Here is a 25,875-nt window from a genome sequence, read left to right as displayed (position 1 = left end):
ATTAGAAGACAGCAGAAATAATTCTTTAGACATTAAGCAACGTCTAGCTTCTGCTTTTGTCGGGCTGGCTGAGGTGATTAAATCAGATCCAGAGGTAAGCCCAATAAACTCCTGGATCTCTAGGCTCGGATATTTGGTCCATCTACAGATGCTTTGAAGTCTGGTGACAGGATAGAAATTAGATCTTTCTTGCCCAGCCTTTCCCACCCCTGCTGCCTCTTGAAAATCCGGTTTCCTAGATCTGACCACCGTACTTTGGACTCTCAGGTTTTATTAAGGCAGAGGGGACATTACACATGGAGCCCTCCCCTGCCTGTTCCCAAGCTCAGCTTTGCTCAGCTGTGACCCCAGGCTTCAGTCCCTGTTCCAAAGGGATGGATCTTCGCCCAAGCGAGGGTCACTGCAGCCATGCGCATGACCGATGGGCTATTCCGGCCCTTCCAAGATAAAAATCAGCATTACACAGCTTTATGCCTGTAATCGCCTGTCTTCACATGTAACCAGCAGCCAGTCCCAATGCCCTGTACGTACCCATCTTTTTTTGTTGGCTTAGATAGCACTTTTCATCTCTGAAGGCATCAGTTAATTAACCAGTCATCACAACGCTTCTAAATCTTCAGTGGATACTTTCGTGCTGCTATTCCCACTTCTGCCATGGGACCGAGGAGGCTGTTGGAGCTTGTGGATCAGCACAACCTATGGGAAATCCTGCGTTGCTGCTGGGCACGGCTGGTGGCCACCCCAGGAGCGTGCAGCAGGACACGTTCCCCCGCACCTTTCCTCCTTCAGCGAGGGCCGTCTCCCAGCATCGTTCGCAGCATCCCTGGGAGAAGAAATTACAATGATTCATTTGGACCAAGACCGTAACATTTAACTCCTTTCTCCTCCTTCCCAGAGTACAAATTTTCAGCCAAAACCCACGCAGATGTACTCCAGAGAAAGAAATGATCTGCAGATGTTGACTGTTCCCAGCTCTCCCCTCGCCTAAGGGGCCAGTGACAACTAGTTGGGTCCTTGCCAGGTTTCTGGGTGGACTCGTCTTACTCACAATTTTGTGTTTTAATATTATACGACGTTACTGTTGGCCAAGTACCTACAGAGTTGTGAATTATCCCCTAAGCTGTCATGACAGAGAGATGTTTAATGCACAATAGCTATTATTTCCCAAATATTGATGCCCTCAAGGCTTGTGGGATCTCCTTTCAATAACTCGGCCTCCTGCCACCTAGGACAGTGCTGTATATAGCAGGACGCATGGTAAAATAGCACAGGGAGGTGATTTTTCTTTTCTAAATATTGACGTTAAACAGTGTAAAACCACATTAATGAACAAAACCGCAGATCTGCCTGAGGGCGGTGTGACAAGCTTCTCCGCAGGATTTCATTTTGCAGAGTGATGCCAGCCCCCGTCCTGGCTCCTGCCCTTCTCTGCTGGCTTGTAGCCTCCGGCTCAGCACAGCCCTGCCCTGGGCGCAGGTGCCTCTGCAGCACATCATATAGACGCCGTTGGGAAGGGAAGGTAAGTAAGGAAAGTAAGGTCTAGGCAACGGTGCAGGATCCCCCCGCCTCATTTACCCGGCACTAGGGCAACACTGAGCTCACGTCGAACTGAAACGGCTGGGATTTGGCTTAAAGCTCACAGCATGTGTCTCCAGGGGAAATTAAAGAAGCAAACTAAGAGCAGCATCTTTTGTTTTCATAAAGCACTTAAAAGCACCAGATGCGTATAATTTTTATTTTTGGCTCTCTAAACTTAGGCTTTCATATTAAATGGCAACTGGCGCTTGGAAAAATCATTTTTAGTGGAGGGAGAAAAGCATGGGCCAGATGCACTGAGTTTATTTTCTTTTGACCAACTTGCACAGCTCTGGTGATTAATCCGGATTTCCAGAACTGCACAGAAAACCAGGAGAACACCACTGACCTTGCTGTTCAGCTATGTTTGAACAGCGGTGCTTATCGCTGGTACGGAGCCGGGACAGGGCTTTGCACGGCATTGCACGGCTGCCGCTGCAGCAGGGTTTGCACACACAGCCTGGGTGGGAGCCATTGCTGCAGAATGAGCATTCGCTGGGACTCTGCAAGCCAAGAGAAGCTGGCTCAGTTTGTAGCCATCTGACAGAGTAGCTGAGGTTTCATTTTCCTTAAAATGCCTCTTGCAAATGAAGTCGTGATCATCGATTTGAAACGACAAAACAGTTGTGGAGCTGCTCGTCCCTCCTGCGCGGTTTTGACATCCCTCTTTGCCAAGGGACCAGCAGAAGGTACCGAAACGCCGTGGCCCTGCGGCTCTCAGCTGGCTCCTTGGTGAAGGGCTTTGGACCTCCTTCCCTCCAAGTGGTTTAGAAATGGTGCTGTGTACGGAGAGAAAAAAATGCAGCGGGTGTTGCCGTCCCACACAGTCATCATTCTAGCTGAACAATTTTAACTGTTGATATAAAATCTTCATTTCAGTAAACTTTCAGCTAAATGTCAAACTATAGCCGTTCTGCCCATAACTGTGCCTTTGAAAGCATGATTATTAATATTACTGGTATTATTTTATATGACTTTTGCAATGTGAACAGTTCATTTCTCCATCTAAGTCCAGAAGGAAAACTTCTTCATTTAACTTCAAAAAAACTCCTTCTCACAGCACATGAAGGAACAATGAATAATTTGAGGCACACACAGGGCAAATATTTTATTAATGCTCTGAACACCAAAGCGCGGTGTGATAGCAGACATGGGTCAGTGCTTTTTTCCACGCGCGTGTTCCCTGGGATAAAACTGCTCATAACAGGGCTGTGGAGGGTTCATACAACTTGGAAAATGCTTCACATTGCTTAAGCCCTGGAAAGTAGGGGATAAGCAAAATCTCAGCTGCTGGCAAGAAAACCAGCTAAAAAGCAAAGTAATCTATAACGGTAGGCTTCTATAGGCAGACCGTAAATAATACTGTATATTGCCGTGTGCCACACACTGAGACAACTATTTCCAATTTGTCAAGAGTCATATTTCTTATATACCAGCGGCAGGGCTTTATTTTTCATCCAGACTCTAATTAACACGCTGATAGATCTCCGTGTCTAAATGCTCCCAGTGTGTTGGTGGCCGTGCCAGGTGTCTCTTTTGGGACAGCCGCTGCAGATCACCCCGAGGGTGCCGGCTGGACACGGCGGGCAGGCTTTAAACTGTCCCCTCTGCCTCTGCAGGCAGCTGCTGCCGTACAAGGTTATGAAGTTCCCTGCTCCTATCTCAGGCAGCAAAACCTCCTCCGTGCTGCCACGTCGCGGCCCCGGGGGTGGGACGGCAGCAGCCGCCGGGAAGGTGGCCGGCCGGGAGCGCGGCCCGAGCACCGCAGCGGCATCGCACCGTGGGAGCCCGCCGCCCCGAGAGGCACAGACCGCTCGCAGGTGAGTACGGCTGCCTGTTAAGCACGAGCTTAACAGCTTCCATCAGCCTCCTCCGAGAGGGATCCCTGTTTTGCTGGTGTGCAGCCACAAGCTGTAACCCTGTGCTAATAAGCCCAAGCTCCTACTGCAAATAGTTTACATCTGAGGGCACGCTCGCTTTGTTTTCTGGCTTCGCGGGGAAGGTTTAAAAAGTTTTCCGGTGAGTTTAAAGCAGGTTTAATTCTGCTAGCACCAGCGCAAGCCGGGGTGGATCGAGCAACTGCAGCGTAAACACGGAGTCTGTTTTCAAAACTCCTCAATCTTTTTTAGGGAGCTACGTATAAATTTGGATTATCACTGAAGGGAACATGCGCAAGTGAACGTTATTATCCAAAAGTTTCTATCAGCCTGATTCAGAAAAAATCCTTTTCTTCCTTCTCTTTACTCATTTTTAAAGTTAACTGGCTGCAATTCAAACCACAAAACACATAATGAAATAAATGGGGCAAATTCAAACAGCCAAAAGCGTAATGAAATAAATGAGACAAATTCCTTGAACTGCACCTAACATGAAAATGAATCTCAGCTGCTCATTAGAGACCGCCGAGCAGAGGACGTGGGCAAATTAAATCATGGGAAGTAGAAGAAGGCATGGAAAAAAGGTCGATTATCTAAATCTCCTCTTATTAACTGCAAAATATTTTTTCAAGATTGAAGGTAGTAAAATATGTTAGTGGCAAATGGCAAAGCCTCTTTATGCACGTAAAGTAAAAATCGAGGAGTTGAGCAGAGCAGAGGAATGGGTAAACAAGGAATATACCACTTTATTTTCAGGATGGGTTAGCAGTGAGTAATTCTCAGCTGACGTATGTCCAGGTGTTTGCTTCCTTACTCTCTCTGGCAACATTTACACTTGGTTTTCTCAGGTTAATTCAGATTTTGCTGGGGATTCGAGTGCTGGTCATCTGGGAAAAGGAGGGGATGTCGGTCCAAGGCTCATGTGTGGCGGCTGAGCTGGGTGGGTAGCGTGGGCAGCGGGAGATCTGCCCTTGAGCGATGCTCCTGCATGTAGTAGAGTCAATTCAGCTGCAATTCGTTGGTCTGTCTGCCTAATGCGCGGGCCAGATTGCCTCTCATCGCACACCACCAGGCTCACTGGAGCAGGTGGCAGGGGGTGAGCTCTGTGGCGGGGGGGGGCATCTCCTTCCTATGCTGTTCTGAACCGGCCCTCGTGGGCATCCTGGACCCAGGAAAGTTTTTAAAGCTCTCCCATCTACTTGTTACCAGGCCCTTTTCATCATTGTTGTTGTTTAACATACTCGGGTTTGCTGGTTTTTCCCTTGAAAGCATCCGTGCTGTCTGAGAGGGTAGGGCACAGGGAACATGCCGAAAGTGGGGTCTGCCTTAGCGGCGGTATGGGTGGAAAAATCACACCTTGGGCTGCGGAGGTTGTTGCTGGTCTTTGGGACTGCCTCAAGGACAGCAATAAACAGGCATTGCTAATTGACCTAATGGCTCTGGTAATAGCATGCGCTGGAGGAGGCGCGTCAGCACCAGTCTTCGCTACGCATCCTCCTGTGGGAACCTTTGGGATGTGTAGAGTTGTAGCTCATGGAATGCAAAACCAAAACATGTCACGAGTTGGATGTTATCTTTAACATTGTACAGCAAGGAAGGTGAGCAAAGCCAAGCAGCTCATGTTATCGTTGTTTGGGCCCCTCACTACAAAAAGGACATTGAGGTGCTGGAGCGCGTCCAAAGAAGGGCAACGAAGCTGGTGAAGGGCCTGGAGCACAAGTCTTATGAGGAGCGGCTGAGGGAACTGGGACTGTTTAGCCTGGAGAAGAGGAGGCTGAGGGGAGACCTCATCGCACTCTACAACTACCTGAAAGGAGGTTGTAGTGAGGTGGGTGTTGGTCTCTTCTCCCAAGTAACAAGCAATAGGACGAGAGGAGATGGCCTCAAGTTGTGCCAAGGGAGGCTTAGATTGGACATTAGGAGAAATTTCTTTACTGAAAGAGTGGTCAGGCCTTGGAACAGGCTGCCCAGGGGAGTGGTTGAGTCACCATCCCTGGAGGTATTTAAAAGACGTGTAGATGTGGTGCTCAGGGACATGGTGGTGGTTTAGTGGTGGACTTGGCAGTGGTCAGTTAACAGTTGGACTTGATGATCTTAAAGGTCTTTTCCAACCTAAATGATTCTATGATTCTACGATTCTATGAAAAGGGGGCAGGAGGAGAAGGAGGAACTGGGGAACTGCAGCTGCTCAGCACGACAGCTGTCCCTAGAAGGAGTGAGCACTGTTGTGGTTTAACCCTGCAGGCAGCCAAACACCACACAGCCGTTTGCTCACGCCGCCCCCCCAGGGGGATGGGGGAGAGAATCAGGAAAAAAAAAAAGTAAAATTCGTGGATTGAGATAAAGACAGTTTAATAGAACAGAAAAGGAAGGGAAAATAATAATGATGATGATGATGATGATGATGATGATAATAATAATAATAATAATAATAATAATAATGATATAATGTACAAAATAAGTGATGCACAATGCAATTGCTCACCATTTGCCAACCGATGCCTAGCCAGTCCCTGAGCAGTGATCGTCCCTCCCCGGCCAACCCCCCCACTTATATACTGAGCATGACGTCATATGGTATGGAATACCCCATTGGTCAGTTGGGTCAGCTGTCCTGGCTATGCTCCCTCCCAGGTTCTTGTGCATCTGGCAGAGCCTGAGAAGCTGAAAAGTCCTTGACTACCGTAAACACTACTTAGCAACAGCTAAAACATCAGTGTGCTATCAACATTCTTCTCACACCAAATCCAAACCACAGCACTATACCAGCTACTAGGAGGAAAATTAACTCTATCCCAGCTGAAACCAGGACAGCACCAGAAAGAGAATCAGGGGGTGGCCAGGCAACATGGAAATGTCAGGGAGAAATTTTGCCAAGCCCATCTTTCTGCCAGTGGTCTAACTGTCCCAGCATACAGGGGAGAAGGAGGCGCTCCTATACAGGGGCTTTAGGGTCGGCACCATCTTGTATGACATTCTCAAAAGCAAGCGAGGAAGACGTGGCCTCAATGAGGGTGGATGGAAAACCGGTTGCACAGTCAGTCAGAAAAGTTATCAGCAGTTCACCACCAGAAAGGGAGGTAATGACGAGTATGAACCTGAGCCCGCTACTCTTTCGTGTTTCCGTTCATGATCTGGGGGAGGGACGAGACTGTGGTTATTCGATGGGAGGGACTTGAGCACAACAGAAGACAGAATTATAATTCAAAGGGACAAGAGAAGTAGTCTGGAAAAAGCCCATGGTTTGTATTTCAGTGGTCACACTGGCGAGTGAAGGCAAGTGGCGTGGGGTCTCGGTGGGGCGAGGGAAGCCGTCCTGGCTGCACTGGGAGCCGGGGGACCTCAGCGGGTGGGACGCTTTCGCCCCTGGCTGCTGCACTTCAACAACAACAGGGCTTGGCTGGAGACAGTCTAAAGGGAGCAATAAAAATAACGAGAGGTGGCTGGGACGTAACCTCTGCGGGAAAATCAGATCTGATGGTAAGAGATGCAGTGTGTTCTTTAAGCCTTCACAAGAAGGAAGAGGAACTCTTTCTCCTTGCCAGTTAGGACAAGACGTGATACACTTCAACTGCAGTTTAAGACAGGATGAACATATCTTTGTGCACTTTTCAAGGTACAGCCCAATGTTTCCTGGTAGCACGCTCTGCCTCCCCTGCTCCCGACGCTGTGTAAGCCAGGTTTAGCACAACATCCCTTCCAGTAACTCACGTGGCTTTTGTGAATTAACTACTTAGCCCATGGGAATCATACCATTATCTCCAGAGGAACTAGAAAAATAAAGAGTGCATTTATAAGGTTTGTACTGTTTTCACCCCACAATCAGCATTCCCTTTAAGAACATCAAAAGCTTAAAAAACCAGATAGAGACATCTGCCAGCATCTCTGGAGATGTGTGTTGCACTTTCTTCTAATCCAGACCAAGCCCTTGGAGCCTCTCCATGTCTTCAAGAAAGAGGGGAATTTTTCTTTTATTTAAGAACCGTCTAAAGACCCTTTTATTGGGTTTTAACAGAGCCCTGTGTCAGCACAGTTAAAAAATGTTGGCATTTCCTCTGCACAGATTAAAGGTGATATATTACCCTTTGCTGCTTAAACCTGATTTACAGCTTCTATGACAAAATTGCATAATACTTTTTAAAATGCTCTAAGGCAAAGTAGCAGGACCAAGGATGCGGAGCAAAGTCCAAGTGTGTGCTGTTTTTTACCTCTCCGGCGTTTGTTATTCCTTCTCTAGGTCTGAAAGAAGAGCTGCAGGGAGCAACCTGTCCCCTCCTGCACCCTTCCGACCCCCAGCATGGCATCGCCCATGAGGTGTTTGTCCACCGACCCCGCCAGATACTTCCAGTCTTTCCGCCTCTTCCTCGCGAATTCGACCGAGCACCAGTGCATGCGGGAGTTCATGGAGGGGCAGCTGCCGGCCGTGATAGCGAGGTAACACGGAGGTGGCCACATCGAGCTGAAGGACAGCCCGGGGCATGGTCCCGCGGCGGTGATGGGCTCGGGGGGCTGCCTGCAAGAGGCAGATTGCTGTTCCCCGCCGGCCGCCCTGTCTGTAGGTCTCTGATAGGACTTGGCTGGAGATTTCATTTGCACACGCCGCTGAAGGGCTGTTCTTCGGGACGGAGCCTGCCTAGCAGGGAGGAGATAAGGCTGGATTGTTTTCCTGCATGCAAATATAGCTTACCCTGAATCAGCTCTAAAATGCACTAACAGATATTACGTTCTCACGTTAAGTTTGATTGAAAGCATCTTTTTAAAAGTAATCTTTTCAGGTAATATTTAGGCTCTTTCTAGTATGTGTAAATAATGCTTCTGCTTTGCCGGCCATGCGTGTTTTTCGCTGGACCCCTCGCTTTGTGGGCTGGCTCAGGCAGCAGGCAACTGGGGTCAAATCCTGGTTCTGGCGAGGCCCTTCTCTGGGCCCAGGGATTTATGGCTCTGCCAAAGCCTTGCTAAGGGATTTCAAACGCATTATACTCTCCTCTCTTCCTCCCCATTTTGCAAAATGTAAAACTTCTACAAATAATTTTTCAGCTGCTGGTCCAGACCCAGGGATGTCTCTGGTCCTCGAAGCACAGACATGGAGAAGGCACGCTGCTTCTTGTATGCACTCACAATAAAAGCAGGTTTTACAAACTGACAAAATAACTGGAAGTCAGGAATCTCCAAAGAGCAGAGTTCTGAATCTGATCCATCCTGCCAGCTCACAGGCATGCCTATACATGCACACGTTGCATTGGATTTTGTCCTGCAGATTTTAGTCTTCATGGGATCTCTGGTGCTTCACAAAATGGATGTTACGCTCTCTACTGGATAGCTGTCCTAAAATGTATAAATAATGTTTTTCAGTATTGGAAACGGGAAGTCTACAATCAATATTCTAAGTGTTGGTGGTGGAGCAGGTATGCTATGAACTCCAATATTGATATGCTTTTCCCTTTTTTTTCAAAGAGTAGAGGATTACAAATTGCAGAAAGGAGTAGAGGGGGAAATAAGTCCTTTCTTGAAAAGTCAGCTCCAGGAGCAGATGGCCTTAGCTGGTGTGTGGCCACATCATTTGAAAACAGCTTGTGCCTCCCCACCCTGATTCTTGTATGTCCTCCACGAGAAACTGCCCTCTGCACCATCACTCCTCAAGGGCAGAGAGAGTCTTGCACTGCCCCATAGTGTTTCCATGCAAAAAAAGCTCCATAACGTCTTAGATTCCTCAGAATATTAAATCTTTACTTGCATTGCAATTACTCTCCCCTGTAACTATTCACTGGTGTAGTAACTCCCCATCATTGCTGTCTCCTGCCCTGCTATGTGACAGCCTCGGCTGATCTCTGTTTTGCCTTGCTGACGTTCTTGCTGACCACAGTCAATGCCTAAGACCATCCTGGAGCTACTGTCCCCCAAAACACTGGAGATGAACAGAACCTCCAGAAGAAATCCAGAAGAAATCAGAAGAAATAGGTCTCTTATGTGAAGTTCACTGGGTGGAAAAACAATACCAATAACGTCAAGTGGCTTCTTCTCATTAAATTCTAGCTTAAGTTCCTCCATAATTAAAGCCTATGTTTTCTAATTCTGCTCTGCCCGTTAAGTCATCAAACTTAAATTTTATAAGAACAATTAATTTAATTTAAATGCTTTAGTCATACTATCTCCAAAGACTGGAGATGTTATGACTAAAGCTTTGTCAATCTCTCCTAATAAGTAAAAATAATTGTATGTAAATGGTGAGCATTAGTTATAAAACAGACAGTGTGACAGAATAGGAACATTGCTCTCCAAACAAGGGAAACCATACTTTTGCCAAAAAAAATGTTGTTTTTAACAGGAACACTTTACTTAGTGAGGTACTCAACTCCCTAACGAGGGACACTCCAGCTTAGCATGATGGATATTCAATCAATAATGTGCAGAAAAAGCTCATTTTGTGATGTGAAAAAACCTCAACACCACCAAAACCCTGCTCCTTCCTGGCTTGTTCCCTCCATGGGTCCTTGGAGGCGTCAGGAGGCAGCAAATTCCCGAATCCCCCCAGCTAACCCCGGCGAGGGAGCTGCCCTGGCCCCATCCACCCCTGCGCTTCGCAGGGAGGGAGCACGGAAGGAAAGCGTTTCCTTTCCACTTTTCCACCTCGAGAGACAAGTAAACCATTTAATGTAGCATCATATCCCATTACACCCGCCCATCTACAGTGCCTGCCTTCCCCTACAGCCTCTGCCTTATTAAGTTCACACTCCAGCGCGCAGCACTCTGTACCTTTAAAAACCATAAAAGTCATCAACGCTGCTATAAAGTAGCAACTGTGCTATAAACTATCCCGTTACGTAAAATGTTTAATTAGAAACTTAATGGTGAACATAGTGGTAGCCTTTAAAAGGTAATTGTGTTGGAGAGTTTAAATAATTCGGATAGCCTAATTGCCAAATTGTTGATAATGCAAGCTGCCACCGATTTGACTGTAAAATGCCTCAGGACACTTGTTTGCATATAAAAGACCTAACTGAAGTCAATTAAGGCTGTGGATTAAATTATGAATCAAAGGGGTGTTTTTTTTGGGTAAAAACAATACAAGGGTAGTTTGGCCATGGAAGAGTGGAAGGGAATATATTAACCTATCAGCGTATGGAAATGCGAAATTCAAATTTTTTTTTATCAGGACTTGCACAGCCTTTTCAAAGGGCTAATCCATTTTACATTTAAGTTGGTAAAGCAACCAAAAATCAAAAATATTGCAGTAGTTCATTAGAAATTCTGTGTTCCCAGATTTTACCACAGCAGCCTGCAGACTGACTGTGCTCTGATTTTTCAACAGAATACAGCGTTTGCAGTGATAGCAAAGCTGCAGCTATTTCTGCTACTTCAGAAATCCAATTTCCTTCCCTCAAAGAACGTGCTTGCACAGATGCCACGTAAATTTTGGTGTTATTAGTTTCTTTAAGAAAGACACGTAAGTCTGAAAAGATTGAACTTTTTGGGTTAAATTCTCAGGGTGTTAATTGAGCAGGTGAGACCCGGGCTGGGGTGTCTTATTTTGACCCATGGTGATGTGTGGTGGGGCCAGAAGCAGGCAGAGAGCTCTTCGTAGTGAAAAGGACCCTCCCGGGGGAGGACCTGGTGTGCTGGTTTGAGCTCTGGGGTACACATTATAGCTATTTAATCCCTAATATTTTCCTTTTGTACCTCAAATCTTCTGGAAAATGGAGCTAATGCTGAAGGGGCTGGTGGGAGCCCAGGGGCACTGAAAATCATGAGGATGGGCAGAGGTGATGCAGATACGACGGGAGCACTACCTCCACAGTCTCTCAGCAAGGGCCTGCCTGGCCATCAGGGTTTGCTGGGTGTTCTTCCATTCAGTCCATAATTTTGTTCATTTGTAGGGAATTTTATAACGTGGAGTTGTGTGCAAGCTTAAGTACATCTTTCAGGACACAGCTCAATATTTCTAACATGACCCCTAGGTCTATTATTCACCACAGTTACCCTCTGCTTCACTCTTTCCACCTTGATTTATTCTTCTAGTATTTTTTCCACCTGAAATTTATTCAAGCACAATAAGCAGAAGTGAGCCCTAAGAAAGCTAAGCAAGCCAGAGCAATGTTGTCCCTGGACCATGCCTCAGTCAGGAGCATCATCTCCCCAAGTTTCCTATATTGCGGATGGGGAGAGGTGGCCAAAAGCAATGGCAGCCTGTTTTAAATTTTGAAATGTTGTATCTATTGGTACTTCCATCGGTAAAATAATTGCAGCTGGCCTGAACAGTGTCCAGAGAGAAGTATTCCTCGCAAAGAAAGCACAGTCAGCTCTGGGGTATTCTGTAAACAAGGGTTAGACAAACATAAATGGTATGTGCCCTATTGATCGTACTTACGGAAAAAGTCACGGGACACTAAAGACAAATAGACATGAATGTTGTTTCTGATTTCAGTGTAAACACATATTCTCTTCTCCCTCACCCACATGACCTGGGAACCAGTGAGACGCTTGGCTAAAAATGTTCTTACTGACGCCGGAGAAATCTTGCCAGGTTTGCTGGTGTCTTGGGATCATCAGAAGCGGGACCATCAGAGTCATTTAGGATCTTTCCCGGGAGGTTAGGTCATGTCCAGAAAATATGAGGTTACCCCATGTACACGACTGTGTCTGGTTTTCCCTTGGCACTGGTGGTGGTAGTCGGAGAGGAGGAATGAATATAGTTGGGACTGATATTTAAATTTTTCTCAAATCCTAGAGCTAAACCCTAGCTACAGGTACCTGTGTGTTACATTTTCTGTACATGAATGGCAGGCATCCCTCTTCAAAACTGGGGATGTGATGGTGGGGGAGATAACATTTGCCTGAGCTTTGCTTTCATCTTGTATTTCATGTTGCCTGTTCCCTAGGTGAGATTGACCTGCTGATCCTCTCAAAAGTACAAGCCAGATATCCAGGGGTCACCATCAACAACGATGTGATAGAGCCAAGTGCTGACCAAATCTTCAAGTACAAAGGTATTTTTACATTAAATAAATTAAATTTACATTAAGTACGCCAAATGCATTAAAAAGAGTTGAACGCTGGATGACCCCACATTCAAATGCGTTCTTGTCAGAATTGGTTCTTGAAAGTTAAAAAAAGCCACTATCTTATGCTTTTTTGCCATCATTGCTTTTCAACAATGTCCAGTCTCTCATTAAAATCTTAGTCTCTCACACTGCAGAGAACTCTGTGTGGCAAACGCTTGGGACCAGACAGATTTTAAAAGCTCAGCAAGGTGGGAGCTGGTGGGTGATTGGATGGGAATAGAGTAAAATCCCCACGTCTTAGAGAGAAAGTTTTTCTACTTCAACTTGCACTGAATCAGGATCCTTCCTCAACTTCGAAGGGAAAATTGTAGTGTGTCATGGTAATTCTCACATATCTTAAAAACTGTTTCCAAATTACAAATAGCTAAACCTCACAGTGTTGCACTAAATTAGTTGCCATCCTTTGAATTTGAAAACATGGAAAGGAAAGCAAGGTGGATAGGAAAGACTTTTGCTGTGTGCTCCACGGCTTAGAGCTTGTTTCCTTCCACCAGCCCAAAGGTCTGAGCAACATTCATGAAGGAAAGCCAAACATTTTCCAAGGAGGATTGAATGTTAGCAGGGGTGCTTTGGTCAAATTGCCCTTCGAAGAGAGCATTAAATATCAATCCACAGTTTGATTATCACTGGATTAACACCCACCAGTCTTTGCCTTAGCAGGTAATTATGCTCTTGTATGGAGGTGACACCAGCTACACCGTACAGGCTGTCGGCAGCCCCGAGCAGAGCACACCTTGCCAGAAAGCGGCTGCTGGATGGACGTGGCAGTAATGAATCAACCTCGTCAGCTGCCTGTGTTGTTGGAAATGCTCCAAACGATACTAAATACCAAACTGCAAAACCACGCTGTAGATCTCCAACTCTTACTCTTGCTTAAGTCCTTAAAAACAAAGCATTTCCAGTATGAAGCAACTTGTGGAAGTCTAAGAAAAAAAAATAGTAAAAATCTCTTTCTCCCTGCAGTGGGGGAGTTCAGAGTCACTGGAAGCACCAAAGGCTCCCAGGAAACACATAATTTTTTTATATCTGTCTCTGTATTACATGGACCTGATTTTTGGAAAGATGGCTTGTGCAAAATCCCAGGAGCTTTTACATTGCTCCAGGCTGAGATGGTGAAGGATGGGCAACAGAGCATCTGCTCTGTTTATAAGACAGTTTGGGCACTTGCACATAGCATTTCTGTCCTGTCTGGGCCGTTAACCATAGGCTACGTGGGACTGGATTTCCGCTGAATCTTCCAACCTAGTGGTCTCGCCACCTACCACCAATTAACTGGCAGTGAGTTTCTTTCCAGAAGAAAGTTAAAGAAAATATAAGATGTTGTCCTTGTTTTAAGTTTTATGCTAAACTAGAAATGAAATATTCATTGAAATTTCTTTCTCTAAACTTTCTTATTTGGTAATTAATCATGTCCCCGGTAGGTATCGTTAATTAGGTTTCTGAGCCCTAAGATTTTCCGGGGAGAATTGGAAACATTATCTGTGCCTCTGAGGATTCAGTAGTTATGTTTCCTGCCTAACCAGATACTTTCTTCTTGGGAAGGAGAAGCCACGCTCACAAAAGAAACTTAATACTGGGACATGCAGTGACGACAAACTGAGATTTATCTTAGACTGCATCGTACAACAGCTCTCCTCAAAGTCCCATGGCCAGGCTGTGGCTTTCCTTCATTCCTGGTCGATGCCCAGGTGAAGCCCCTTGGTGACCATGGTTGGAGTGTGGGTCACGCCACAACCGAGCTGCAACTGTTGCCTGCACAGCGCGGCACAAGTGCAGGCGGTCTGGTTTTGATGGCACCTGTCAAGGGCACATGACCGGCTTCTGACCCAGACAACAACCTGGGTTGAGACCAGGGGAAAATTAAGGAAAACTTTTCGAAACAGTTAGGGTGATATGTTTTGGCTTCAGATGAATCTTTGAGCAGAAACTTCCCATAATCAGAATGAGTTTGCCCTTCCTGAAATTTTGACTTTAAAAGCCCACCCTGGCAAGCAATTCAGTTTTCTTCCTAGTGCCTCCTCGCAGACTGCCTAGCAATTGAACTGAACCAGATTGCACCAGACTTTTGTGATGGTGATATGAACTGCTGCTGAATGAAGCCTGAGTTTAAAACAGCAAATTAAATCTGAACTGCAAGCGCCGAGGCCGGTGACTGATAAATGGAAGCGACCAGAGTAACAGCAGCAGCATCCAAAAGGGGTGGCCCATTTCCAGCCATAAAAGAGAGGAGATAAGCACTGACGGAGCATTTCTCATCTGTCTGAGGGGGATATGTCCTAATCAGAGCCCAAAAGGAGAAACATTGTGATTAGTGGCTTAAAGGCACTGGTCTTAGCAAATCATGTTGTTTTGAACATGTGTTCTGTAGCTAAGGCTCAGTCTGCCTTTGGGCCATTTAAGTTTTAAATTTATGTTAACTCCAGCGAAGCACAGGAATCGCATCAGGGCTAGCTTTGTCCTGGAGCAATCCCGAGCGCCAGGCAGGAGCGCAGTGAGATGAGCTCCATATGCCAACAGATGGACATTAGTATTCCGGCATCCCTTAAATTATGAAATTATCTCTCAGTTTTGCTCCCATAAAAAGCAAAGAAATGCAGTGATGAGCCAGGCCTTCGATATAACTTATTCCTTGAATCCACTTCTCCAGCTTTCTACTTTCCTCAGTTGCTAGATGTGCATTGTATTGAGGTCTGAAAACACGCCATGTGTCTCTTTTTATACTAGTCTTTGCTTTGAAACACTATTATCACTATTAAAACACTTTTACCAGAAGTAGTTGGCCGAAACTGTGGGCTTTTGAAAAATTATTTGAACACAGCAGAAGCCAAATATCAATATATGGGTCCTTACTCACGGAGCAAAGCTCCTTCCCTCTCCCACCATCCCCGTGACACATTCCCAGAGTGAGCCATTTGCTTTCTCTGCCCTTCTCGAGCTTTTAATTATGCTTTCTCTCCAAAACACAGTCCCCTTGATCCATCCTTGAGCCCCTGTATTTATTTGTTCAGCCTCTGGAAAACCCTTTGCCATGGCCTGGCTTCTGCTCAGCCATGTGGGTCTTGCATGGCACGTAAGGAAGGGGCCATCAGCTCTTCTCCCATTCAGCATGAAATGTGCTGCTCGTGGCCTCATAACTATTTACCCCAGCCAACATCTTTTAATGCAGCTTGAGCCAGTCATGGGGAAGAGTTTCTTTCTTTTTTTTAATTAGGTAAAGACTGGAGGAGCCCAAATGAGGGTGCAAAGGGTAAAGTATCAGACCCTCTTAAGACTTCATCCTACAAAGACCTTTACAGCCCCCTTCTCACATACAGGCTCAAGGTTTTAAATAGTCCACTGCTGTGTTGAAGTGCTACCAAAACTCTTTACCTAAATATGACTTTTGGATGTATTAAAGCTCTGAATGGAAATCGGTCCCGTATTTGCAATTGAGATAACCCTGTCCTCCCTCCTCCCGTGTTTCAGAGCGCGTGGCTGAGACATCAAACCTCGAGAACGTAAAGTTTACCTGGCATGAGGAGACAGCTTATGAATATGCAAGTCGAATGAATGCAGAAAAGAAGTCTAAAAAATGGGACTTCATTCACATGATCCAGGTAAAAGTCTCTGCAAAGTAGATGTTGTCAAAGACTTGGCTGTTAAAAGTACGCATGAAGTATGTGACCTCATTATCCACTCTAAGGCGAAGAAAGGTGAGTTTATTTCCCCATAATTTAAAGTACTTAAGCATAAGTGAACTGCAAAAATGAAAGGTGAGTTACAGCAAAGCAACTTTGAGCACAGTAGTCCTATTAACCAGGCTATGGGTGGCAGTCAACTAAAAATACATTTTAACTAGTGTTTTCAAAGCTCCTTGTTCTCTCTGTCAATTGCCTGTGTATTTCCAAGTTTACTGAAGCCATTACAAACCATCTTCACTGCTAAGAAAGGCAAATCTTTTTATCTCAGGTTAATGAATGAACATGAGCCTGGCCCTGGGCGAGCCAGAGAGCAGGCAAGGCAGTGACAGCCCCGAGCTTGCAGAGCAAGCCCACTGCCCAGCGTTGTGCTAACATGTCTTGCTGTCCCACTGCTCTTCTCTCAAGATTGCCCCCATTTGGTTTCTTTTACCTCGTGGTACCAGTTATAACGTTCACCAGCACCGCACCGTATCTCTGTAAGCATCTCTGCTCTTTCCAGATGCTGTATTATGTGAAAGATGTCCCAGCAACTATCCAGTTTTTCCACAGCCTCCTGGAACCGCAGGCAAAGCTCCTCATTATCCTGGTGTCAGGTGAGAGCTGCTCCACCAGCGCTGCTCGGTCAGGCAAGAGCCATGAGGACCTTTGGGGTTCCTGCGAGTTCAACCTAGGCCAGCTAGAACCCAATGCACATTTTTATTTAAAACATCCTTTATCACCAGGTGAACAGGCTGCGTAATAAATGGTGTCCACTCATCTACATCCATTGAAATCTGCACGCCACCTATATCTGCGCAGCTCTGTGCTGCAGGTTGTAAAGCCGAAGGCTTTGTGAGCCAGCAAACCCGTGCCCTGGGCACAAAACGCCTTTCTTTCGCCCTCTGCCCTTCCCCATCCTACAGCCTGGCCAGTGATGGACGGCAGCAGAGAGCCCCGAAGCGAGCCAGAGGCTTTGTCCTGCGGTTCTTGCTCGCAAGACCTCCTTCAGCCTCTGCTATTTTCTGTAAAAGGCTTTTCAGGTTGGGCACCGCATTATCTCACTCCTGGAGACTTGTGGCATTAAGCAAACGGCTACGACGGGGCTCGGCTGTGCCATACAGCAGGTGTTAGAGCACATATGGTTCATTTTCTTCTCAAACTGCCCATTTCCTAATATCATCATGTTGGGTGGAAAACAGCATTCTTGGGCTGTTTCAGATCTCAAAGAGATGCTCTGTGGTCAATGCAGCAGGAAAATGTGGGAGCGGAGTAAATGACGACCCTTTAACACTGTGGGCAAGGTGTGCTAGAGATACTGCAATGGTGGGGTATAATTTGACTCTAGAAAGCCTTTAATTTGCCTCATAAGCTACGGAAATTTTAATTGGGTAAACAGTTACATCTGATAGTTTTGTCAGGGATGTTAAGTGTTATTTGTTCAGAGGTTTAAACTTAATTTTTTATTGAATTTGGCCATGTCTGCAAACTGTAATGCATTTGATGAAGTTCCTTTTTTGTGTTCATGAAGTGTCCACAGCGAAGCGGCACTTCTCTGACCTGAATTTAGTCAAACTATTTTTCTCCAAAATGGTTTTAGTTTAAAGTGTTTTCAAGCAGTTCACTACAAGAAATCTTATTTCAGATAATCTGAGTTACTGTCCTTGTTCTTTGGCTGAACGAGGATAGATCATAATATCAGACTGTTGCTGATTACCTGCGTATAGTTAATTGAAACTCTTTTCCAGTTGCTTAACCTGCCCTTTGGATATTCATGAAATGTGAATACAGGGAGGAACATGTGTCCATTCAAAATTAATGATGTGATTAAAAATCTGAATTCATGAAAAGTATTTTGCAGTCCTCTCTAGGCCAGGTGACTCTGTGTTTTCTGATGGAGCAGAATGGAGCAGAAATTGCTGGGGCCAGCAAGAAAATGGGAGAGACGAGTAGGGCTCAGACTAGCAGAGAGGAAAGGAACAGGGGAACCTTGGGGGAAAGAAGAGTATAGAGAGGGGAAGGAAGAAGTGCTATGAAAATGAGCACTGAAGCAAAAAGAGGTACTGAAAGATAAGCAGAACAAAGCTCCTTTCAAAAAATGAAGGTAATATCATCTCCAACACAAACACATTAGGATGTGTTAATTAAAAACCAGTCTGGGGATAGGATTGATAGGAGAGGGCTTGGTCAGTCGGTGAAGGTTGCAATCCTTCCTGCTCCGTCGCTGCCGGGAGAGCAGGCGAGTTGCAAGAGCTATGCAGAGTTATTTTTAACACATTTAAAAAATCTGTTTACATCGCCTTGAAAACAAAAGTAGTGCCATATGCTGAGCCTATTGAGAGCTATTATAATAATGCTTCGTTCAGGTAGTGTATAATTGCTTGGCTCAGAGATGGCACTGAGTCACACAACACTGACACCAGCAAATTTTCTGCAATTAGTGCTCTGCATTCAATTTCCACCAGGTGAAAGAAAATTTTGTAGCCCCTCTTCTAAACACCAAACTGTTTATTTGACTATAAATAACTGCTTGCAGATAAAGCATCTGCAAAACCGCCGAGCAACTGGTTTTAGTAGTTATGGAGATTTATAGTCATAACTCTCAAGAGCTGCTCATTAGGCTCCAAGTTATTTTCACCCCATCCAGTCATTCTGGGTGATCCTTTTATAAATGATTTATAGCAGAAATGTTGAATCACAGATCCAGAGTGAGGGAAAAGAAAGAAGCGAAGACATATCTGGGGAGTTTTCAGCTTACCCAGGTGGTTTTCTTTGTAAAACAACCCTCGAGAAGAGGTGCGTGCACAAGCGTGGGCTTGGCGTGGGCTTAGTTCTGGAGGTGATGCGGTGCTACAGGAGCCTTTTCCTTCCTCACCCTTCATCTTCGCACACCCAAATAGAACACAGCCAAAACGTCCTTCTAGCACCACTGGGGAGGTCTGCTTGGGGTGAGGGGCAGCCCTCTCATTGCCCATGCCCAACAGCATGTGAGCGTGATGGGAGCGAAGGCTGAAGCCTGGGAGGATGGTGCAGCTTCACCCTGGGCTCTGTCCATCCCACCCTTTTCTTCACCACACATCCAGCCTCGTGGACAACGTGATCAGGGTTCTGCACCCCACGTATTTCACGTAGCAGAGAGATAGTTTACTGGCAATAGGTGTTTCAATGCAGCTCATTTGTGGCTCGACCACAAAGTAATTAGGTGAAGGAATAGGAGAGGATTTGGTCTTCCAAACAGGCAGCTGAAATCTAGGGAATGGTTTAAATCAAGAAGATGGCACTGAATAGCTAGTGTTCAGCATGTGGACTATAGAAGGATGTCCCTGAGAGATATTGCCTATGTGCATGAAGCAGCGTGTTGGGAGTGGAAGGGGGGAGGATTGAGTGCAGTGAGCTGCTCTGGCCTCAGCTGGGGGCTCGGTGGGAGGTGCTGGAGCTCCAGGGTAGGTAACGTGTCCATTCCCTCCTGCAGCCCCCAACCCCAAGGCACAGAAGCAGGGAGGCAGCCGTCTCCACCATGACCCAGGACATATGTCCCAATTCTGGAGGGACCCTGCCCGCAATGAGGACAACCGCTAAAAAAAACAGCTGATCAAAAATCTGTTGAAATAGTGTTTTTCCTTATTCCTGAGCATTTTTCTGGTGGTTTATTTCTCAGAATTCAGTGGCTGGAAAACGCTGTGGGAGAAGTACAGGTCCTCCTTCCCTTTAGATGATCTCTGCTGTTATGTTTCCACTGCTGACATCAAAAGGATACTGGATTCAGCAAGGCTGAAGTACCAGCTCCATGAGCTCCCATCCCACATGGACATAACGAGCTGCTTTATTGAAGGGAACAAGGATGGGGAGCTGTTGCTAGATTTCCTGACAGAAACTTGTGAGTTTTCTAAAACTGCTCCTCCAGAACTAAAGCGTCAGGTAATGGAAGAGTTAAGAAAGCCTGAATGCAGTGAAAAAAGAGACGGGAAGGTGCTTTTTAATAACAACCTGAGTGTAATAGTGATTGAGCCATGACTTAACCTTTTCTTGCTTCTTGATCCAAAACAAATAGTCAGATACAAACTGTTAACAGCTGTAATATGTTCTTCGTATTTTATAAATGGCTTAGTTTACTTCAGTATTGCTATATAATTTTTGGAGCCTGTTAAGAAATCAGTATTAGTGTCTGTTGTTATTAGTGTCTGAGCTTTAATACCCAATTAATTCTGTACTAATCTACGAATGTGTAACTCACAAAGCAGTTAATTGTGCTTTATCATATGAATGTTGTATAATCAGATGTAACTCGGACCATCTACTCAGGCACTGCAGAAACCTGACCATTTCCAACAAAATAATCAAGAACTATACGTGGTTTCATCATCTTCATTTAAAAACTCTCTACAGACCAAATAAACAAATTACAACTTCTCAGTGCAACTGGCAAGAGTGGAGGCTCAGAACGACCAACTATTTGGGTGGCTGCTCAATGGGGTCTCTTGAGCTTGCTGTGACTTCAAGATCTCATACCTCCAGTTACCATTACAGTGGCCTCACACCTTCTGCACATGCGATGGTTGCCTGTTCCTGCCTCCGCAGCCAACTCCATTTAACAGCATTGCTTCCCTCTCCCTGTATTTTCACTTTATTTTTATGATGTTACATCTGCAGAGCGATTTGTGGACAGGTCCATACCAGCACTGCAAGGGCAAAGCGATTGAAGATGGTTGAGGTGCAGCAGTGGTAACAACCGTCCCGGAGAGGTGGATTTCACTAATGACCCCTGATGCAAACCCTTTGTAAGGAATAAATTACTGCTGTCACATAGGGCTTTTTGGTATTTTTAGCTAAACACACAAACCTCCTGGTTGCCTTTCCCTAGCCTGACAGCAAGGGCCATGCATGGCTTGTGAGCTTTGGAACACGGAAGATGTAAAAATGAACTCTGATGCCAAACTGACAGGTTTCAGTGGGATTTGTTTCATTTTCAATGGGGTCATGCCAGGTAAATCTGTCCAATATAGAGTATAGGATCTTCAACAAGAAGGTACTTCACCTCCTTGGTCCCTTCTCCATGTGGGGCTGTCTCTACTCCGGTAGTTGATGCATTTGTTTTGCTAAATGATTTTATGGTTTTAAGAAGTGTTATGCTCTCTACAGGGCACAATGCATGGTGGAATACAATATAGTCTCTTAAATGCATTTAATAGTCTGAATACTCAGTTTATCCCGTGAGACAGGTGTGATTTCTGCCATTGAAATAATTTGATTCAGTGTTGAAATGGTTTACTTTAGGTAATGCTTTAGCTGCAAGAAATTATGTTTTATTTTTGCATATACATTCCTGATAGAACATAGGTTATTAAAGATTTGAAGGGATTTACAAGAGACCATATTGGGCGTTAATAGCTGTTTATATTCATTTTATAGCGAATTGTTTGAAACACATACTTGTCCTAGTGATCAAATATTAATTCCAGTGTATTTTAGAATGTTTCCATGATATTTCTCAACTGTTGAACAGAACAAAATCTATTACCGCTTTTACACAGTGTTATGTACAGATTTCTGCATTAGAAGACCTCAGTATATCTGTAAGCTGTTACGGTGACATGCTGGAGCGGGAAAGAAAGAAAATCTCTCAGTAGGACAGATTGCTGCATGTATTTCTAATGGGAAACAAATTAAAGTTACAATTATTTTCGTAGCTCTTTTGTGTTGTCAGTGACCTCTTCTAAATGGTGCATGTGAGGGAGGTGACCGCTGAATATTGCCTCATCAACCCTGTCAGGAGAGACATATCTTTGGGAGCCACAGAAATGCCAGAAGAAAAAAAACCAAAACAAATCCAACAACAAAACCCAGCAACAAGATGCACATGCAGGTCCTGTTGTTTTCTGGTTTAGCAGAGGTAAAAAATACAGGAAAAATCTTTTTAGAGTTTTTGGGGGAGGTTTGTTCTGAAAATGGAAGAGAGGGGGAAAGACGAGGAACAGCAGCGATGATCTGGAGAGAAGAGAGGAGGATATGACCAGACACACACAAAAAAAGGAGATTCAATGTGAATGCATGTGAGAGCTCCTTCCCCTCTTTGATCAGAAAGGGAGAGGCCAGGGGGAGGGAGAGCTTGCTGGGTGCGTAGAGTTGCACGGGGTCTTGTTTAAAAGCAGAATTCACTGGGGGGAAAAGCACTTTCACCCCAGGCTAGAGAAGAAAATTCCTCATCGGAAACCAGACACGTCAGGGTGGTCCTCCGCCACTGCTTTCGCTTCTGAGGACAATTTTTGGGGTTGTTCAGCCTGGAGAAGAGAAGGCTCTGGGGAGACCTTATTGCAGCCTTTCAGTACTTAAAGGGGGTTTATAAGAAAGATGGGGACAGACTTTTTAGCAGGGCCTATTGCGACAGGACAAGGGGTAATGGTTTTAAACTAAAAGAGGGTAGATTTAGACTGGATATAAGGAAGAAATTTTTTACAACGAGGGTGGTGAAACACCGGCACAGGTTGCCCAGAGAGGTGGTAGATGCCCCATCCCTGGAAACATTCAAGGTCAGGTTGGACGGGGCTCTGAGCAACCTGATCTAGTTGAAGACGTCCCTGCCCATGGCAGGGGGTTGGACTAGATGACCTTTAAAGGTCCCTTCCAACCCAAACTATTTTATAATTCTATGAATTTCATTAAAAAATCTTTTTGAGAAAAAAATTACAGTAAACTCCACTCTGTATATGCAGCTGCTTCCGTTAAGGGGCTGGGAGAAAACTGAATCAGAAGAGCACCCTTCAGGGATAAATTATTTTTAATTTTAAATTTGTAACACACACATTTCCAAGAAGTACTGTAAATATTATTTAGTAGGAAATGAGTGTGGGTAAGCACAATTTTATGCTCATTTGACCATAAAAACCGAAGGAGTTTTTGTAAATCTCTCAAACAACTTCCTAATAGCCTGAAGAGCCACATTTTCATGCGAGAATCATCCTTAATTGTACAGCGAGATACTGCTATTCCAGAGTGTGTTTGGGGAGTCCAGACTGTCCACGGACTGGGATTTATACAGCAATTTTGAGCTTACCTGTGTGCTTTCCGCGCTGAATTGTTTTCCTCTCAGAAAGCCTGCCTTATCTCAACCAGCAGAAATTTCTTCCAAAAGCACATCTCCAGACCAGCCTTGCTCTTTGCAAACCCCCAGCTGGATGTGTGAGCCAAGGGGATGGATCTTCCTCACTCGCACCCCTAGAAAGTGAATTTATAGACTTTATACAGAGGTTCGCTGGGAGCAATGGTCTTAAATCAGCATAACACTGACTGAAATAAGCTGGGCGTCAGGCTACTTGTATTAAAAATATACCAGAAATGTTCCTGCAAGTTCTTCGTGCATGGGTGCCCCTTTCTGGGTAAATACATGCTTCAGATATGAAGTGTAAACATTTTGCAGAAACGTGACTCTGGTTAAATGCAATCCTTAACATTGCATCTATACGTTCATCAGAGACGGTTCTGAACAGTGTTTGTTTTTAAATCGGGAGACATCCCTTTTTCTTTTCATTTCGTGGGCACATAAACCTGGATTATACAGATTATATTACAGGTACAGGAGAAAAAAGCTGGAGGGAGGGAGGGAGGAGGAGGAGGAACTCTCCTTTGAAATAGCAGGCAAACACCCGGGCCTGTGTCCCCCTGATAAGTAAGCATGAGCTCGTGGCTCTGATGCTGCATCAGGTGATTATTTCCCAAAGAAATCCCGTGGGAGGTTTGCTGTGCAGGGGGGGGAATAGCCCAGTGTCCACGGATGAGACATGGCTTTGGAGCGATGCCACGTGGGAAGGCTGGGGGAGAGCAAAAGTGGGGGAGGAAAAGGCTGACCCCCTCCATAGGAGCCCGGTCTTCACGTATATATCCCCTCGGCGTCAAACACATCTGCCTGAGGCGCTGCAGAGCTGTTACTTTAAATCATACATAGAAAAATATTCTCACTGCTCTGTTAATTACAACAGCAAATTGAACAAATGCACTTACAGCTCGGATGCTGTCGCCATTCCTACATCGGTGTAATTCATACTTGCAGCCCATGATAGGATTTTTTAATGTCATTACACAATAGGGCAAAGTCTTCATTTTTAATAAAATACAAATGCTAAAATGAAAAGGATTAATATCTAATTTTACATCTTCATTTACATGATGTGCAAAATTATCTTAAATATTTGTTATGGATGGAGTGGCTTTCCACCAATTTAGGCTTTTTTTCGTACTGGAGAATGTTAACATAAATTGTAGCATAAATCATTGCCTTGTAGAGTACCAGAAGGCGCATATAAAAACCCATATCTTTACTGCACATATTTCCCATTAACCATAATCTATTAGTAATTGAAGTTCATTACAAATTCTTGTAGACTTTATTGCTATCATGCTGGATGACATAGTGAACCTGGCTTGCATAACAAGAAGTCCTTGCTGGGAAATATCCTATTAACAATGACAGTGCATTTGTCATTGTGATAATAAATCCAAAGCTGCCTGTAGATTATAAATTATTGCGGCGCCATTTCCACTGTTGTAGTTTAAAAGTTTTGTCAGCACTTCCATTTTAAACCCCTGCTTTACAGGCAGTTATAACTTGACCATAAAAATCTGCAGCGAGCTGAATCTCAGCTTACAAGGTCTCAGTGCGAGAGTGCGCTTCTTCCCCCAATAAGATTCATATTTCATCCATATGAAAATCTTAGAGGCAGAAGCTGTGTTTATGGCAGATTTTTTCTTCTGCGTTTGCATAGCTTCTAATTGGAAAAACCAGGCCATTTGACAAACAATTTGTCCATAATCTTTCTAAAGATTTTGGTAGAATTTAAAAATATATCAAGTCAAAAAGACGGGAGCCAGGCTGAGCTGAGTGTTCGCTGGTTTAGCATCTGAAAAAGCCTCAATCCTTATCTCCAGGTGCCAAGGACTTTGAGGAGGCACTGGACAAACCCTGCTTCTCTTCAAAGGAGAAACTGAAGAGAAATGATGCTACCCATATGCCTTGCAAAGGCGTTTTGAGGGTTAATTACTAACGCTGAAATTCTGGCACCCGCTCAAGTCATCCTTCATCATGTCTATGCAATTCTTTGAGCTCTATATAGGTTTTAAGTGTTATTAAAAGAAAATTGCCATAGAGTTGAACTTTAAGTGTTAATTATGACTCGAGATATAAATGACATCAGGTCAAATCTTTCACTATTTAACTCCGTAATTGACTTCAGCTTTCTACACCGGGGGATATCTATCTAGCTGAATGCATCTGTCTATCATATTTCTCAAGTGCCTATAGCAATGCATCCAATTAGCTGGATGTAACCATTATGCCTCAGCTGCTCCTAAATAGTGTAGGATGAAGCCTTCACCTTCCTGAAATCACCGGGAAAACTTTCCCTCCCACCAGCAAGGCCAGGTTTTCACATTAGCCTGCAATACATGCTCTGTCTTGAAGTACTGCTCATGTTTTCATGGGGTTGCTAACAGATTTTGCAGTAAATATAATAACAGTATTTTCACATCAATAGTGTCTTCCATTTCAAAATGCCCCAAATTGCTTTAAGATCTTGATATGCAAAATCACTTCCCTTACTGCTGAGGTGCAGCAATCTCCTGGGTGAAATTCAGCAGCTGTTGGACAGTTCACGGCACCGTTTCACAGCGATTTATGGCAGGACGAGGAGGAAGAGGCGGCTGTCGGCAGTTGAAGTG

General features: G+C 44.9%; 1 protein-coding gene across 1 annotated transcript; it reads left to right on the top strand.

Annotated features, from left to right (window-relative positions):
• The first annotated feature begins 3,273 nt into the window (after positions 1 to 3,273).
• On the top strand, positions 3,274 to 21,852 carry LOC142083877 (histamine N-methyltransferase-like). The gene is made up of 7 exons (XM_075153917.1): positions 3,274 to 3,395; positions 7,690 to 7,886; positions 8,805 to 8,857; positions 12,329 to 12,436; positions 15,977 to 16,107; positions 16,691 to 16,784; positions 19,826 to 21,852. Exons 2-7 carry the CDS (start codon positions 7,750 to 7,752, stop codon positions 20,179 to 20,181), a joined length of 879 nt encoding a protein of 292 aa, XP_075010018.1. The 5' UTR covers positions 3,274 to 3,395; positions 7,690 to 7,749; the 3' UTR covers positions 20,182 to 21,852.
• The last annotated feature ends 4,023 nt before the right edge of the window (positions 21,853 to 25,875 follow it).

The sequence above is a fragment of the Calonectris borealis genome, chromosome 6 (genome assembly GCF_964195595.1).
Source record: "Calonectris borealis chromosome 6, bCalBor7.hap1.2, whole genome shotgun sequence".
In the NCBI taxonomy this organism is placed as follows: Eukaryota; Metazoa; Chordata; class Aves; order Procellariiformes; family Procellariidae; genus Calonectris; species Calonectris borealis.
Note: the sequence above shows the minus strand (reverse complement) of the source record. Positions and strands in the feature narration are given on the sequence as shown.

What these genes read in the sequence shown, in the direction of transcription:
- LOC142083877 (XM_075153917.1), top strand. Translation starts at nt 7,750, where the DNA reads ATGGCATCGCCCATGAGGTGTTTGTCCACCGACCCCGCCAGATACTTC. An exon ending in CCAAATCTTCAAGTACAAAG is followed by an intron (nt 12,437 to 15,976) that starts GTATTTTTACAT and finishes CCCGTGTTTCAG; the next exon opens with AGCGCGTGGCTGAGACATCA. An exon ending in ACTTCATTCACATGATCCAG is followed by an intron (nt 16,108 to 16,690) that starts GTAAAAGTCTCT and finishes TGCTCTTTCCAG; the next exon opens with ATGCTGTATTATGTGAAAGA.